Source organism: Ylistrum balloti, unplaced genomic scaffold (genome assembly GCF_031769215.1).
Source record: "Ylistrum balloti isolate Yb309-2 unplaced genomic scaffold, AGI_CSIRO_Ybal_v1 Utg370554, whole genome shotgun sequence".
Taxonomy (NCBI): Eukaryota; Metazoa; Mollusca; class Bivalvia; order Pectinida; family Pectinidae; genus Ylistrum; species Ylistrum balloti.
In genome coordinates, this window is record NW_026782349.1 from 203,120 (window position 1) to 222,156 (window position 19,037).

Below are 19,037 nucleotides of genomic sequence, written 5' to 3' on the forward strand. Positions count from 1 at the left end.
ATCAATATTTCAAGGAACAATACAATTTATGATACAATGTATTAAGTTTTTAGAACAAATACTTTAATATTACAAGAAATTAAAAAAACTTACTGAACTTTCTATCAGTGAGCCAACAACATTCTTCTTTACTAATTAAACAAAGTTTGATGTATTCCAGATGTGGTTTATCTTCTTCCAAACCTAATTTTTTTCTATACTAATGTGTACTTAATATCATTTATATTTGAGAACCAGATATCTACAGTCCATGTGTTATAATCTATAGGATAACAGTCTGGTTGTAAACAATGTATTACATTGTTACTGTTGGGGGCTGGAGGCGCAACATTTCTTAATGGTGTTGGTAAATAATTCTTTTGAGTACTACAGTGTGCTACCACATACCACTATTTATTTACATCTATTACAGAATACACTGTAAGCAGTGTTGGAATGTATTAAAGTATCTATTACACATATGTAATTTGTAGAAACATGTTACACTGTATAATGTATGACAGTGGCATTGCACACTGTTTTACAATCTTTTTATGTATTGCAATTTGCAACTATCAACATAGATACACAGTATATTACAGTGTTTTTAACACTGTACTTATCTGTGTCTTCAATGTATTTAAGAGTATTAATGCATTAATCATATTAGTTCCATGTTTACTGTTTAGTAAAGATTTCATTTCATTGTGATATGGTACCACTTTACAGATTCTCCACAAAGAAAACTTACATATCGTCACACGAGTCCCAGGAGAGGGTAAGTAGTTATATTTCTATCGGAAAGTGGAAGTTTACATTGTTATCATATGATTTAGAAGAGATCAACATGACACTTTATAGCAAGGAAACCTGAGAATATATACTTCATGATCCTTATCTTTTAAAGAAAGTATCACTGTATTATAATTATATCTGTAAAAAAAGAGGCAATCCCTACACAACTCAAATGTATTAAAGAGATTTATATACATTTAAGCAATTGGACATGTTTTTCCATTTTACAACATCTAGAGAAATAGACCATCCTGTAATATGTAAAGCAAATGTAAAGGTACAGGCAGTATATTGTTCATGGAAAAGTAGTCATCTGTTTTACTTAACAGAGGGAACAAAGAATACATTTCAAATAAATTCAGATATGAAATGTTAGACTTTACTTGCCAAGGATTTCAATATGCATGTTATGATGGCTGACCTTTTGATGTGTTTTTATTTGAAACAAAAAAAGAGTGAATTTTGTTGTCCTTGACTTAAATAATTTCCATTAAATTGGTTGCAGTTCACTTCATCCATTTGTTTAATATAACTTTCAGTGTACTGTGCAATTATGCATGTGTAAAATCTACCAATTTGAAGCATTCCAATTGGTAATATTTTAGAGGGGGTATTCTAGAATTACTCTAATTTTCTTTTCAATTTATTTTTTATTATTTACTGTTTATATTAAATCTGCATGCACACTATTTTCTGTTATTGGTAAACATTTAATTCAAAGTTTAAAATCATGTGCCATAAAATATTGACAGTTTGAAATCACCATGCCATTTATAGGGACAGATGAATTAAGTAACAAATTTGAAATTGGTTAAGTTCTGAAAAAGTATGACTCATGAAAGTTTTCATAGTTGTCAAATGAGATAGTTTGTATCTTTGTCCACCATTCTGAATTCATTTCTCGGGGCAAATCTGTCACAAAGAAATTCAGCAACAACATTGTGCCTGTAACTATAACAACTCTTAATCAGCACTTGTGCACTACATAATGTCTCGAGGTTACACTAAATGGGGCATCATGTTTATAAATGTAACCTTTTTTGTCATGTAATGACCTTCTTAACAGGCCATGATAGGTCTGTCAGTTTGTCCGTCAGTGATAATTTTGTCCAGGGTATAACACAATAACTGTAAGAGGTATCAATATGAACTTCATAGGTAGATAAATCTTAACAAAGAAAAGTGCAATGCATCAGAACCATCATTCTCTTTCGCGTAATTTGGAAGTTATTGCCCTTTGTTATTTTTCATTCTTAAATTTTGTCTGGACCATAACACTTAAACTATAAGAGGTATCAGCATGAAACTTCATAGGTTGACAAATCTCAGTGGGAATAAGGGCAGTGAACATCATAACTATCTTATTGACCTTTGCTGTTTTTCATACTTAAATTTTGTCTGCTTCGAGAGCATAACCCGTCTCTGACAGCCCTTGTTTTTCTCTATTCGATGAGACTTTGCTCTGCAAAATACTCCTTCCCTTTAATCCAGTACCCCAATCCACTTACCAAAAAAGAAAAAGTAAAGATAACATATGTCAGTACACTTCAGTCTATTGTTAACTGCCTGTTTTCAGTGAACACATAGATTTGATCACCAGTCAGAATCTTGGAAGGTATGTGTTGTTGCTGTGTTAAGTGTTTCTAGGTAGCTCTGTGTCATCTGTGGATGTCAGTCTGTCATTTACCAAATATTATCATCAATGGTTGTTGGTTTGTCCAGCTGTATCTTGTTGAGACAGAATTGGTTGACAGATCTATGTGTTGTCCTAACCTGCTTTATTCACGGTTGTTCCTGGTTGGTCACTACTTATTGAAAATTAAATGGTTCTGTTCGTTTTTCTGTCTGACTTTTTTTTTTGAGTCATGCATTGTTGTCATCACCACTTAGCCCCTTGCCCCTAAACACCCTCTGTATCCTACCTATTGGTGTGATAATTACGAAAGCCTCCTCTCCCTCAACACCTGCTGTATCCTACCTATTGGTGTGATATTTACGAAAGCCTCCTCCCCCTCAACACCTTCTGTATCCTACCTATTGGTGTGATATTTACGAAAGCCTCCTCCCCCTCAACACCCTCTGTATCCTACCTATTGGTGTGATATTTACGAAAGCCTCCTCCCCCTCAACACCTTCTGTATCCTACCTATTGGTGTGATATTTACGAAAGCCTCCTCTCTCTCAACACCTTCTGTATTCTACCTATTGGTGTGATGTTTACAAAAGCTTTCTCTCCCTCAACACCTGCTGTATTCTGCCTATTGGTGCCATGTTTATGATATATAGGATGTCCCCCTCAACACCTTCTGTATTCTACCTATTGGTGTGATGTTTACAAAAGCTTTCTCTCCCTCAACACCTGCTGTATTCTGCCTATTGGTGCCATGTTTATGATATATAGGATGTCCCCCTCAACACCTTCTGTATTCTACCTATTGGTGTGATGTTTACATAAGCTTTCTCTCCTTCAACACCTTCTGTATCCTACCTATTGGTGCCATGTTTATGATATATAGGATGTCCCCCTCAACACCTTCTGTATTCTACCTATTGGTGTGATGTTTACAAAAGCTTTCTCTCCCTCAACACCTTCTGTATCCTACCTATTGTTGTCATGTTTATGAAAGCCTCCTCTCTCTCAACACCTTCTGTATTCTAGCTATTGGTGTGATGTTTACAAAAGCTTTCCCTCCCTCAACACCTTCTGTATCCTACCTATTGGTGTCATGTTTATGATATATAGGATGTCCCCCTCAACACCTTCTGTATCCTACCTATTGGTGCCATGTTTATGATATATAGGATGTCCCCCTCAACACCTTCTGTATTCTACCTATTGGTGCCATGTTTATGATATATAGGATGTCCCCCTCAACACCTTCTGTATCCTACCTATTGGTGCCATGTTTATGATATATAGGATGTCCCTCTCAACACCTTCTGTATCAACACCTTCTACCTATTGGTGCCATGTTTATGATATATAGGATGTCCCCTCAACACCTTCACCCTATTGGTGCCATGTTTATGATATATAGGATGTCCCCCTCAACACCTTCTGTATTCTACCTATTGGTGCCATGTTTATGATATATTGGATGTCCCCCTCAACACCTTCTGTATTTTACCTATTGGTGTGATGTTTACAATTGCTTTCTCTCCCTCAACACCCTCTGTATCCTACCTATTGTTGTCATGTTTACGAAAGCCTCCTCTCCCTCAACACCTTCTGTATCCTACCTATTGTTGTCATGTTTATGAAAGCCTCCTCCCCCTCAACACCTTCTGTATCCTACCTATTGGTGTGATATTTACGAAAGCCTCCTCTCTCTCAACACTTTCTGTATTCTACCTATTGGTGTGATGTTTACAAAAGCTTTCTCTCCCTCAACACCTGCTGTATTCTGCCTATTGGTGTGATGTTTACAAATGCTTTCTCTCCCTCAACACCCTCTGTATCCTACCTATTGTTGTCATGTTTATGAAAGCCTCCTCTCTTTCAACACCTTCTGTATTCTAGCTATTGGTGTGATGTTTACAAAAGCTTTCTCTCCCTCAACACCCTCTGTATCCTACCTATTGTTGTCATGTTTATGAAAGCCTCCTCCCCCTCAGCACCTTCTGTATCCTACCTATTGGTGTCATGTTTATGATATATAGGATGTCCCCCTCAACACCTTCTGTATTCTACCTATTGGTGTGATGTTTATGATATATAGGATGTCCCCCTCAACACCTTCTGTATTCTACCTATTGGTGCCATGTTTATGATATATAGGATGTCCCCCTCAACACCTTCTGTATTCTACCTATTGGTGTGATGTTTACAAAAGCTTTCTCTCCCTCAACACTTTCTGTATCCTACCTATTGGTGTGATGTTTATGATATATAGGATGTCCCCCTCAACACCTTCTGTATTCTACCTATTGGTGCCATGTTTATGATATATAGGATGTCCCCCTCAACACCTTCTGTATTCTACCTATTGGTGTGATGTTTACAAAAGCTTTCTCTCCCTCAACACCTTCTGTATCCTACCTATTGGTGCCATGTTTATGATATATAGGATGCCCCCCTCAACACCTTCTGTATTCTACCTATTGGTGTGATGTTTATGATATATAGGATGTCCCCCTCAACACCTTCTGTATCCTACCTATTGGTGTGATGTTTATGATATATAGGATGTCCCCCTCAACACCTTCTGTATTCTACCTATTGGTGCCATGTTTATGATATATAGGATGTCCCCCTCAACACCCTCTGTATCCTACCTATTGGTGCCATGTTTATGATATATAGGATGCCCCCCTCAACACCTTCTGTATTCTACCTATTGGTGTGATGTTTATGATATATAGGATGTCCCCCTCAACACCTTCTGTATCCTACCTATTGGTGTGATGTTTATGATATATAGGATGTCCCCCTCAACACCTTCTGTATTCTACCTATTGGTGCCATGTTTATGATATATAGGATGTCTCTCCCTCAACACCTTCTGTATCCTACCTATTGGTGCCATGTTTATGATATATAGGATGCCCCCCTCAACACCTTCTGTATTCTACCTATTGGTGTGATGTTTATGATATATAGGATGTCCCCCTCAACACCTTCTGTATCCTACCTATTGGTGTGATGTTTATGATATATAGGATGTCCCCCTCAACACCTTCTGTATTCTACCTATTGGTGCCATGTTTATGATATATATGGATGTCCATGTTTATGATATATAGGATGCCCTCAACACCTTCTGTATTCTACCTATTGGTGTGATGTTTATGATATAAGCTTTCTCTCCCTCAACACCTTCTGTATCCTACCTATTGGTGCCATGTTTATGATATATAGGATGTCCCCCTCAACACCTTCTGTATTCTACCTATTGGTGTGATGTTTATGATATATAGGATGTCCCCCTCAACACCTTCTGTATTCTACCTATTGGTGTGATGTTTATGATATATAGGATGTCCCCCTCAACACCTTCTGTATTCTACCTATTGGTGCCATGTTTATGATATATAGGATGTCCCCCTCAACACCTTCTGTATTCTACCTATTGGTGCCATGTTTATGATATATAGGATGTCCCCCTCAACACCTTCTGTATTCTACCTATTGGTGCCATGTTTATGATATATAGGATGTCCCCCTCAACACCTTCTGTATTCTACCTATTGGTGCCATGTTTATGATATATAGGATGTCCCCCTCAACACCTTCTGTATTCTACCTATTGGTGCCATGTTTATGATATATAGGATGTCCCCCTCAACACCTTCTGTATTCTACCTATTGGTGCCATGTTTATGATATATAGGATGTCCCCCTCAACACCTTCTGTATTCTACCTATTGGTGCCATGTTTATGATATATAGGATGTCCCCCTCAACACCTTCTGTATTCTACCTATTGGTGCCATGTTTATGATATATAGGATGTCCCCCTCAACACCTTCTGTATTCTACCTATTGGTGCCATGTTTATGATATATAGGATGTCCCCCTCAACACCTTCTGTATTCTACCTATTGGTGCCATGTTTATGATATATAGGATGTCCCCCTCAACACCTTCTGTATTCTACCTATTGGTGCCATGTTTATGATATATAGGATGTCCCCCTCAACACCTTCTGTATTCTACCTATTGGTGCCATGTTTATGATATATAGGATGTCCCCCTCAACACCTTCTGTATTCTACCTATTGGTGCCATGTTTATGATATATAGGATGTCCCCCTCAACACCTTCTGTATTCTACCTATTGGTGCCATGTTTATGATATATAGGATGTCCCCCTCAACACCTTCTGTATTCTACCTATTGGTGCCATGTTTATGATATATAGGATGTCCCCCTCAACACCTTCTGTATTCTACCTATTGGTGCCATGTTTATGATATATAGGATGTCCCCCTCAACACCTTCTGTATTCTACCTATTGGTGCCATGTTTATGATATATAGGATGTCCCCCTCAACACCTTCTGTATTCTACCTATTGGTGCCATGTTTATGATATATAGGATGTCCCCCTCAACACCTTCTGTATTCTACCTATTGGTGCCATGTTTATGATATATAGGATGTCCCCCTCAACACCCTCTGTATCCTACCTATTGGTGCCATGTTTATGATATATAGGATGTCCCCCTCAACACCTTCTGTATCCTACCTATTGGTGCCATGTTTATGATATATAGGATGTCCCCCTCAACACCTTCTGTATCCTACCTATTGGTGCCATGTTTATGATATATAGGATGTCCCCCTCAACACCTTCTGTATTCTACCTATTGGTGCCATGTTTATGATATATAGGATGTCCCCCTCAACACCTTCTGTATCCTACCTATTGGTGCCATGTTTATGATATATAGGATGTCCCCCTCAACACCTTCTGTATCCTACCTATTGGTGCCATGTTTATGATATATAGGATGTCCCCCTCAACACCTTCTGTATTCTACCTATTGGTGTGATGTTTACATAAGCTTTCTCTCCCTCAACACCTTCTGTATCCTACCTATTGGTGCCATGTTTATGATATATAGGATGTCCCCCTCAACACCTTCTGTATTCTACCTATTGGTGCCATGTTTATGATATATAGGATGTCCCCCTCAACACCTTCTGTATTCTACCTATTGGTGCCATGTTTATGATATATAGGATGTCCCCCTCAACACCTTCTGTATTCTACCTATTGGTGTGATGTTTACATAAGCTTTCTCTCCCTCAACACTTTCTGTATTCTACCTATTGGTGCCATGTTTATGATATATAGGATGTCCCCCTCAACACCTTCTGTATCCTACCTATTGGTGCCATGTTTATGATATATAGGATGTCCCCCTCAACACCTTCTGTATTCTACCTATTGGTGCCATGTTTATGATATATAGGATGTCCCTATGTAATTTAAAGTAAATTTTCTATTGATTTATAAAATAAAAATCAGATGAATAATGAGTTAATTAAGTCTTGTTTTATCAATATTAACATATCATTACTTCAGAAATGACATTAACAAACACTGGACATGGCACTTTTTTAAAATCTAGAAATGATGAATCATTCATCCCACCATGGAAACAAAAATTATCTGTAAGTGATGTAGAGTTTTCATTTCTCTCACATGATAATGACTTCCCAATGGTTCATAGTCTTTGTATATGCATAGATATGCCTGAATTTTCTCTTCTCTCAAATTTCCACAGCTACACTTCAGATTGCTAAGTCATTGAATTTTGATTTTAGATAATTTTTTTTTAATGATTTCTTGTCCTTAAGGATGTACTCCTGATGTTTGACCAGAAATAGGACATTCAGTATGAAATTAATTCTGACATTATATCTTGGACTTTCGTGTTTTTACATGCTTTGTTATCTATAGTTGTATTTAAAAGCTGAAAAGAGGTACTTGAAATGTTGTTTTGAAGAAATTTTGTATGTGGACTCTTTTTGATGATGTAGTTGACAGCTTGATTCTGTTAATATCATCAATAATTTCATTGATTTTTGGTTGGTACGGTACTTCGCTTGTGGCCTTGACCTGCATCTAAAGTTAACAGAGGTCAAATATGTGTCTGCTACTCAATAACACGAAGGCCAAGGCTGCTGATATTGGGCCTGTAGCATGATGCAATGAAGGACTGTAAAGTTTTTTAATATATATGACCTGGACATACTTTCATTTGTCATTTGTTTAAATCTTTAAATAACTTCTTTTCAATAACCAAATGGCCCTGACTGCTGATATTGGGCTTGTAGCATGATGGTATGAAGGGCTACCAAGTTTGTTAATATGAATGACGTCAACCTGGTTAAAAGGTCACAACATTTTCTCAATAACTAAAAGGTCTATGGTAATGATTTGGGGCCTTTAGCATGCTGGGATGAAAGGGTACCATGTTTGTTAAACTGAATAACCTTGACCCATTTTCAAGGTCACAGGGGTAAAATGTGTTGAAATATTTAACTGACTTCTTCTCAATTATCAAAAGGTCCATGGTGTTGATATTGGGCATGTAGCATACTGGGATAAAGAGCTACCAGGTTTGTTCACCTTGTCAAGGTCACAGGAGTCAAATGTGTTGAAATGCATGACCAACTTCTCAATAACTGAAAGGCGGAGGATCTTGGGCCTGTAGCATGCTTTTTCAACAAACAATTTGTCTGCAGTAATAGCATTTGTGTAATGCAACGATCAGGTTAAAAGAATTTGACTTCAAGTTTGCAGAAAAAATCTTTATGAACCAACCATTGTCTTCTAAGTAAGCTGTAGTTTAGTTGAGCAATTTATGTAGGCCTGATTGGCCTTTTCATATATATAGGTCTTTATAGTCAAATGACCCTAAAGGCCTGTGGGCCTCTTGTTTTTTAATTTCCATTGGAAAGATTTCAAACTCAAAATGAAAACTTGATGATATGCCCATATTGATCTTAACTAACCTCCAAAGGCTGAGTGGTGGGGCCAAGAAGGGGTCAAATTAACTTAATTTTCAAAAATCTTTTTCTCAACACCAAGGTATGGTAGAATCAAATATGGATGGAAGTGACTTAAGGTGATTTAATTACCAACTTTTGCAGTAATTGCCAGGGTCCTATGTGGAAATATTCAAGTTTTATGTACAATGTTAAGTTAGATGTGTTCAATGCTCAGACTACACTTGGTGGTTTCATTACTGTTTACCTAGTTCTCATTTGAGAATGTAACCCTATTTACTTAGATTGACTAAGATTTACATGGAATTAGTGTCTTCAGTGAAGCAGAAGATGCTGATATCCTTCTTAGTCTCTTTGTAGCTTTGGAAGGATATCCATATAAATTTTTGTTTTCTTCATACCTTCTTTTAATCAGTTTTGAGTTTGAATGAAGATTTTTTATGTGTTAGAATTTTGTTGTTATTTTCACTTGCAGAATGAAGTGAATTTACCATGAATCACTAGTAGTATTGTATTTTTGAACATGGATTGGTGTTTTGTCACATTTCCAATAGTATTTGTTATGTTACTGCTATTCTGTGTTATAACATGTTGTGTGTCATGTTTATTTTGTGATGAAGGTTGAAGTTGTTTGACTTTTTCCCAATTGCTTGTATTTGTTATGATCCCACTATAATACACATGTAAATGTACTAACAAAAACTACCCATCTAGCCCTAGAAAATCCTAGAGTGGACCAGACTGAAAATATCACACCAGTTGGTCACCAATAGTAGCCTCAATCTTCTCAGACATACACATTGTTTCTGTATTTCCTGGTTGTTGCAATATCAATGAAATCCTCAACAAATATATGTTATAATTAAATTACTTGTCATAATCAAAGACTCTTAAGGATAAATAGCATGTTGTTTACACAGGGAGAATGAATAACAGCTATTTAGGATAATAACATGTTGTTTACACAGAAAAGTTTAGCATATAACATACTGTTTATACATATAACATACTGTTTATACAGAGAAGTTAAGGATATAACGTACTGTTTATACAGAGAAGTTAAGGATATAACATACTGTTTATACAGAGGAGAAGTTAAGGATATAACAGAGAAGTTAAGGATATAACGTACTGTTTATACAGAGGAGAAGTTAAGGATATAACATACTGTTTATACAGAGGAGAAGTTAAGGATATAACGTACTGTTTATACAGAGAAGTTAAGGATATAACATACTGTTTATACAGAGGAGAAGTTAAGGATATAACATACTGTTTATACAGAGAAGTTAAGGATATAATGTACTGTTTATACAGAGAAGTTAAGGATATAACGTACTGTTTATACAGAGGAGAAGTTAAGGATATAACATACTGTTTATACAGAGAAGTTAAGGATATAACGTACTGTTTATACAGAGAAGTTAAGGATATAACATACTGTTTATACAGAGGAGAAGTTAAGGATATAACATACTGTTTATACAGAGGAGAAGTTAAGGATATAACATACTGTTTATACAGAGAAGTTAAGGATATAACGTACTGTTTATACAGAGAAGTTAAGGATATTATATACTGTTTATACAGAGGAGAAGTTAAGGATATAACATACTGTTTATACAGAGAAGTTAAGGATATAATGTACTGTTTATACAGAGAAGAAGTTAAGGATATAACATACTGTTTATACAGAGAAGTTAAGGATATAACGTACTGTTTATACAGAGGAGAAGTTAAGGATATAACATACTGTTTATACAGAGAAGTTAAGGATATAACATACTGTTTATACAGAGAAGTTAAGGATATAACGTACTGTTTATACAGAGGAGAAGTTAAGGATATAACATACTGTTTATACAGAGGAGAAGTTAAGGATATAACATACTGTTTATACAGAGAAGTTAAGGATATAACATACTGTTTATACAGAGAAGTTAAGGATATAACATACTGTTTATACAGAGAAGTTAAGGATATAACATACTGTTTTTACAGAGAAGTTAAGGATATAACATACTGTTTATACAGAGAAGTTAAGGATATAACATACTGTTTATACAGAGAAGTTAAGGATATAACATACTGTTTATACAGAGGAGAAGTTAAGGATATAACATACTGTTTATACAGAGAAGTTAAGGATATAACATACTGTTTATACAGAGTAGTTAAGGATATAACGTACTGTTTATACAGAGGAGAAGTTAAGGATATAACATACTGTTTATACAGAGAAGTTAAGGATATAACGTACTGTTTATACAGAGAAGTTAAGGATATAACATACTGTTTATACAGAGAAGTTAAGGATATAACGTACTGTTTATACAGAGAAGTTAAGGATATAACATACTGTTTATACAGAGGAGAAGTTAAGGATATAACATACTGTTTATACAGAGAAGTTAAGGATATAACATACTGTTTATACAGAGGAGAAGTTAAGGATATAACATACTGTTTATACAGAGAAGTTAAGGATATAACATACTGTTTATACAGAGTAGTTAAGGATATAACATACTGTTTTTACAGAGAAGTTAAGGATATAACATACTGTTTATACAGAGAAGTTAAGGATACAACGTACTGTTTATACAGAGAAGTTAAGGATATAACGTACTGTTTATACAGAGGAGAAGTTAAGGATATAACATACTGTTTATACAGAGAAGTTAAGGATATAACATACTGTTTATACAGAGAAGTTAAGGATATAACATACTGTTTATACAGAGAAGTTAAGGATATAACGTACTGTTTATACAGAGAAGTTAAGGATATAACATACTGTTTATACAGAGGAGAAGTTAAGGATATAACATACTGTTTATACAGAGAAGTTAAGGATATAACATACTGTTTATACAGAGTATTTAAGGATATAACATACTGTTTATACAGAGAAGTTAAGGATATAACATACTGTTTATACAGAGTATTTAAGGATATAACATACTGTTTATACAGAGAAGTTAAGGATATAACGTACTGTTTATACAGAGGAGAAGTTAAGGATATAACATACTGTTTATACAGAGGAGAAGTTAAGGATATAACATACTGTTTATACAGAGAAGTTAAGGATATAACATACTGTTTATACAGAGGAGAAGTTAAGGATATAACATACTGTTTATACAGAGAAGTTAAGGATATAAGATACTGTTTATACAGAGAAGTTAAGGATATAACGTACTGTTTATACAGAGAAGTTAAGGATATAACATACTGTTTATACAGAGAAGTTAAGGATATAATGTACTGTTTATACAGAGAAGTTAATGTACTGTTTATACAGAGAAGTTAAGGATATAACATACTGTTTATACAGAGGAGAAGTTAAGGATATAACATACTGTTTATACAGAGAAGTTAAGGATATAACATACTGTTTATACAGAGGAGAAGTTTAGAAACAGGAGAAGTTTAGGATTGGACATTATAACAAATTTGATTATTTTATTACCAGTGATCAGTCATCTTTGGATGAATCTCATTCTGATGATGGCATTCTGTCTTTGTCGCAGTGGTAAACATTTCTGGTTTGTTTTTCTGAAACTAATGTTTTGATCTAAATAGAATAATGAAATTGCATGAAGCTGCCGGAGTTCAGCCCAAAGGCCTTTATTTTAGATGCATGAATGACAATAATCTTGTATGATCTGCTCCACATTACCTACTTTAATCGCGCTTAGAACATGAATGTGTAAATCTTCAGTGGTAAATAATGTAAAAAAAAAAAATGCTGCATTATTTTGTATCATTGCTTTAAAGTTAAAAACCCAAGCTGCATGTCTTTTACAAAATTTAATGAACCAACACACTCCTATAAATCAGTGATTAGTATCATAGATCTTTAACCTTGATTTAAACTTCTTGTTTTTTACTCAATTGTTTATACAACTGTTGGCAGCTAGTTTAAATCTTAACAAACCTATGTTAATATTTCAGGACTGACAATGTCTCCTGAGAATCCAATTTAATATTACTGTTCTATCTAATCAGAAGCATGGCTATTTACTTTTAGAAATCACTGATTAGTCATCAAATCTCCTGGTACATTATATACAGACTAAAGGATCACAAACTAACAAAATTATAGAGTACAAAAATCACTTCACTTCATAGTCACTTTATAGGTAGAAAAAGCACAAATTATTTCCTTGAAAAGTTTAATGATCGACTGGATTGGTATATTATTATTTATTTATTTATGTTATTTTTTTTTCACTCCCTTCATGATAATCACATGAATAAAATCTTTAATCATGATGAATATTATCAAATATTTACAATAGTAAAGCTGCTGGCATCTACATTTCTCAATATTGTATATTTGTATATGTTACAGTGAATCCATTGTAAAATAAGCTTAGTGTTTACCATCAGCAAAAGAGTAAAAAATGATGCTTGAATTATATCACAGACGAAATGATACTCGTTTGATCTTCTGAAAGAATGTTCAGTTTATTCAGTGAATATTAATTTTGAAGTGCTATAATTTCAATTAAATGTAAAATGTAGATTTATTGAATTTGTAAATGTGTGTTCAGGTCTGAGCCAATCGTGCATCAGCAGATGTCGACCGTAGGCAAACCACACCCCAAGGTGCCTGTCTTTAGTGGAGGCGCTGAGAACAGTACCGTCTCCCACTTAATGTTCCAGCTAAAGGAGCAAGAGTGCTTGACAAAGAACGAAGCCATACTGGTACGAGTGTAAATTCTATCACATGTACAGGTTACCACAAACTATACATGTATGTATGTAATCCACCATACAGAGATTATCACAAACCAAACAGACACAACTGTGTAATCCGCCACACATAGAGATTATCACAAACCAAACAGACACAAGTGTGTAATCCACCACACATAGAGATTATCACAAACCAAACAGATACAAGTGTGTACTCCACAACACATAGAGATTATCACAAACCAAACAGATACAAGTGTGTAATCCACCACACATAGAGATTATCACAAATCAGACAGACACAAGTGTGTAATCCACCACACATAGAGATTATCACAAACCAAACAGATACAAGTGTGTAATCCACAACACATAGAGATTATCACAAACCAAAAAGACACAAGTGTGTAATCCACAACACATAGAGATTATCACAAACCAAACAGATACAAGTGTGTAATCCACCACACATAGAGATTATCACAAATCAAACAGACACAAGTGTGTAATCCACCACACATAGAGATTATCACAAACCAAACAGATACAAGTGTGTAATCCACAACACATAGAGATTATCACAAACCAAAAAGACACAAGTGTGTAATCCACAACACATAGAGATTATCACAAACCAAACAGATACAAGTGTGTAATCCACCACACATAGAGATTATCACAAACCAAACAGATACTGGTGTGTAATCCACCACACATAGAGATTATCACAAACCAAACAGATACAAGTGTGTAATCCACCACACATAGAGATTATCACAAACCAAACAGATACTGGTGTGTAATCCACCACACATAGAGATTATCACAAACCAAACAGATACAAGTATGTAATCCACCACACATAGAGATTATCACAAACCAAACAGATACTAGTGTGTAATCCACCACACATAGAGATTATCACAAACCAAACAGATACAAATGTGTAATCCACAACACATAGAGATTATCACAAACCAAACAGATACAAGTGTGTAATCCACAACACATAGAGATTATCACAAACCAAACAGATACAAGTGTGTAATCCACCACACATAGAGATTATCACAAACCAAACAGATACAAATGTGTAATCCACCACACATAGAGATTATCACAAACCAAACAGATACAAGTGTGTAATCCACAACACATAGAGATTATCACAAACCAAACAGATACACTTGTGTAATCCACCACACATAGAGATTATCACAAACCAAACAGATACACTTGTGTAATCCACCACACATAGAGATTATCACAAACCAAAAAGACACAAGTGTGTAATCCACAACACACAGAGATTATCACAAACCAAACAGATACAAGTGTGTAATCCACCACACATAGAGATTATCACAAACCAAACAGATACACTTGTGTAATCCACCACACATAGAGATTATCACAAACCAAACAGATACAAGTGTGTAATCCACCACACATAGAGATTATCACAAACCAAACAGATACTAGTGTGTAATCCACCACACATAGAGATTATCACAAACCAAACAGATACACTTGTGTAATCCACCACACATAGAGATTATCACAAACCAAACAGATACTGGTGTGTAATCCACCACACATAGAGATTATCACAAACCAAACAGACACTAGTGTGTAATCCACCACACATAGAGATTATCACAAACCAAACAGATACAAGTGTGTAATCCACCACACATAGAGATTATCACAAACCAAACAGATACAAGTGTGTAATCCACAACACATAGAGATTATCACAAACCAAACAGATACAAGTGTGTAATCCACCACACATAGAGATTATCACAAACCAAACAGATACAAGTGTGTAATCCACCACACATAGAGATTATCACAAACCAAACAGATACTAGTGTGTAATCCACCACACATAGAGATTATCACAAACCAAACAGATACTGGTGTGTTATCCACCACACACAGAGATTATCACAAACCAAACAGATACTGGTGTGTAATCCACCACACATAGAGATTATCACAAACCAAACAGATACAAGTGTGTAATCCACCACACATAGAGATTATCACAAACCAAACAGATACTAGTGTGTAATCCACCACACATAGAGATTATCACAAACCAAACAGATACTAGTGTGTAATCCACCACACATAGAGATTATCACAAACCAAACAGATACAAGTGTGTAATCCACCACACATAGAGATTATCACAAACCAAACAGATACTAGTGTGTAATCCACCACACATAGAGATTATCACAAACCAAACAGATACTAGTGTGTAATCCACCACACATAGAGATTATCACAAACCAAACAGATACAAGTGTGTAATCCACCACACATAGAGATTATCACAAACCAAACAGATACTAGTGTGTAATCCACCACACATAGAGATTATCACAAACCAAACAGATACTAGTGTGTAATCCACCACACATAGAGATTATCACAAACCAAACAGATACAAGTGTGTAATCCACCACACATAGAGATTATCACAAACCAAACAGATACTAGTGTGTAATCCACCACACATAGAGATTATCACAAACCAAACAGATACTAGTGTGTAATCCACCACACATAGAGATTATCACAAACCAAACAGATACAAGTGTGTAATCCACCACACATAGAGATTATCACAAACCAAACAGATACTAGTGTGTAATCCACCACACATAGAGATTATCACAAACCAAACAGATACAAGTGTGTAATCCACCACACATAGAGATTATCACAAACCAAACAGATACAAGTGTGTAATCCACCACACATAGAGATTATCACAAACCAAACAGATACTAGTGTGTAATCCACCACACATAGAGATTATCACAAACCAAACAGATACTAGTGTGTAATCCACCACACATAGAGATTATCACAAACCAAACAGATACAAGTGTGTAATCCACCACACATAGAGATTATCACAAACCAAACAGATACAAGTGTGTAATCCACCACACATAGAGATTATCACAAACCAAACAGATACAAGTGTGTAATCCACCACACATAGAGATTATCACAAACCAAACAGATACAAGTGTGTAATCCACCACACATAGAGATTATCACAAACCAAACAGATACAAGTGTGTAATCCACCACACATAGAGATTATCACAAACCAAACAGATACTAGTGTGTAATCCACCACACATAGAGATTATCACAAACCAAACAGATACACTTGTGTAATCCACCACACATAGAGATTATCACAAACCAAACAGATACAAGTGTGTAATCCACCACACATAGAGATTATCACAAACCAAACAGATACAAGTGTGTAATCCACAACACATAGAGATTATCACAAACCAAACAGATACAAATGTGTAATCCACAACACATAGAGATTATCACAAACCAAACAGATACACTTGTGTAATCCACCACACATAGAGATTATCACAAACCAAACAGACACAAGTGTAAATTCTATTATACACAAAACGTACATCTTACACACATACTACTGTTTGTTTACTACTTCTTCTATGAGGTCGTGACCTGGCTGTATTCCTGCTATTTCATTCTGATCCTTTTAGAAGGTAATATTTGCTACTTGTTATTTGGACTCCACATTTTGATCAGATTTATATGTGGCTGCCTTTTGTCTTACATTTTTTTGTTTTTTTTTATGAAGATTCTCAACGCTAAAATCGAACGTCTGGAGCATCTACTGCACTTGAAAGACATCAGAATTGAAGCACTTGAGGAACGACTGGACAGAGAAAAAAAAATGGCAACAAAATTTTAAATGAAAGTTTGATTTCTTAGATTCTATAAGCAGTATTTCATGTGAAGAAATATGTTTAATCACAGAAATCTCTGTGAATAATATGTATTATTTTACTGTCATAATATTTCAAAATTTAAACTTTTATGTGGAATTGAGCTTATACATAAAGACAGATAACCTAGTAAGATATAAATGTAATATACTTGGAGTTTGATCGTTAGTTAATGATATAATTTGAGAGAATGATTTACTGTTGATAGAAGGTAGAAAACTCTAACGTTCATTAGGTAAACAAAAAGAATTTCACAAGAAAAAAATAAGAAAGATATCAAATAGATTTTATGATTATATATTATCAATAGCAAACACTTTCACCGAATATTGTCTGGCGAGAAAATTGGAATCAGAATTTAGACTTATGTTATTTTTGGTGATAAAAACAGGTTATAATTCTGGCAATAGTTATATAGAATGTTTATTGACTATGTCTTTACAATAATTGCTGGTTTTGGTAAATATAACTGACATATTTTAATGTGTTTTGTGAATTAAGGTAGTGTCCTTGGGCACCATTAGTAGATTTCTGAGTGAATTAGCTATACAAGGACAACATCAGTTTTATTACTGTAGTAGATGTCTGAGAAAATTAGATTAGGTGATATCTATGTGCTATCCAGTCTGATCTTTTGTCATGTGTTAAAAGACATTTTCACAGTAATCATCATATTTTATGCAGCATTCTGATTTTTTCTGTGATATTTGATAATTTTTTTCTACAAAAATAATGACTTTGTTCTTGCATATATATTGCTATATGAAATTAATATTTTTATTTTGTATTTACCTGGAACTAACTGTGTTTTGATTTTGTTTGTATCAACAGATTGAAATGACCATTATGTAGTTTCATAACTTTACCAAAGAGGATCCGTCTTTTTTGTCAGTATATAAAACTCTGATTTTGACATTATAATATTTCATTTTAGAATATTTATGATTCATACAAATGCCATAATCAGATGTACTAGCTATTTCATCAACAATTCTTCTTAAGCTATCTATAGGATAAGTTAAATAGATTTGTCAAAACATCTTTCAAAATATATATTTGATATTTTGAACAATGGTAACAGGTAGTTGTGCTTATTGTTGTGAAATTTCTCATGTCTTCAAAATACAAGAGAAGAATGTTTTGTTTTACAATGATTTCATTAATTATGAATTTTTAGCCCACCATCATCAGATGGTGGGGTATTCAAATGGCCCTGCGTCCATGGTCTGTGGTCTGTCCGTCCGTCCGCCCATCCGTAAACAATTCTTGTTACCGCTATTTCTTGAAAAG

The 19,037-nt window shown here is 34.8% G+C and overlaps 1 protein-coding gene across 1 annotated transcript in view; it reads left to right on the forward strand.

The window, feature by feature from the left end:
* Positions 1 to 17,714, forward strand: part of LOC132556230 (sperm flagellar protein 1-like) — a 34,566-nt gene extending 16,852 nt beyond the window's left edge. The window contains exons 4-6 of the mRNA XM_060220624.1: positions 709 to 757; positions 13,797 to 13,950; positions 17,600 to 17,714. Of these exons, the coding sequence (XP_060076607.1) occupies positions 709 to 757; positions 13,797 to 13,950; positions 17,600 to 17,713 (317 nt within the window). The 3' untranslated portion in view covers position 17,714. The remainder of the gene's footprint in view (positions 1 to 708; positions 758 to 13,796; positions 13,951 to 17,599) is intronic.
* Positions 17,715 to 19,037: the final 1,323 nt, after the last annotated feature.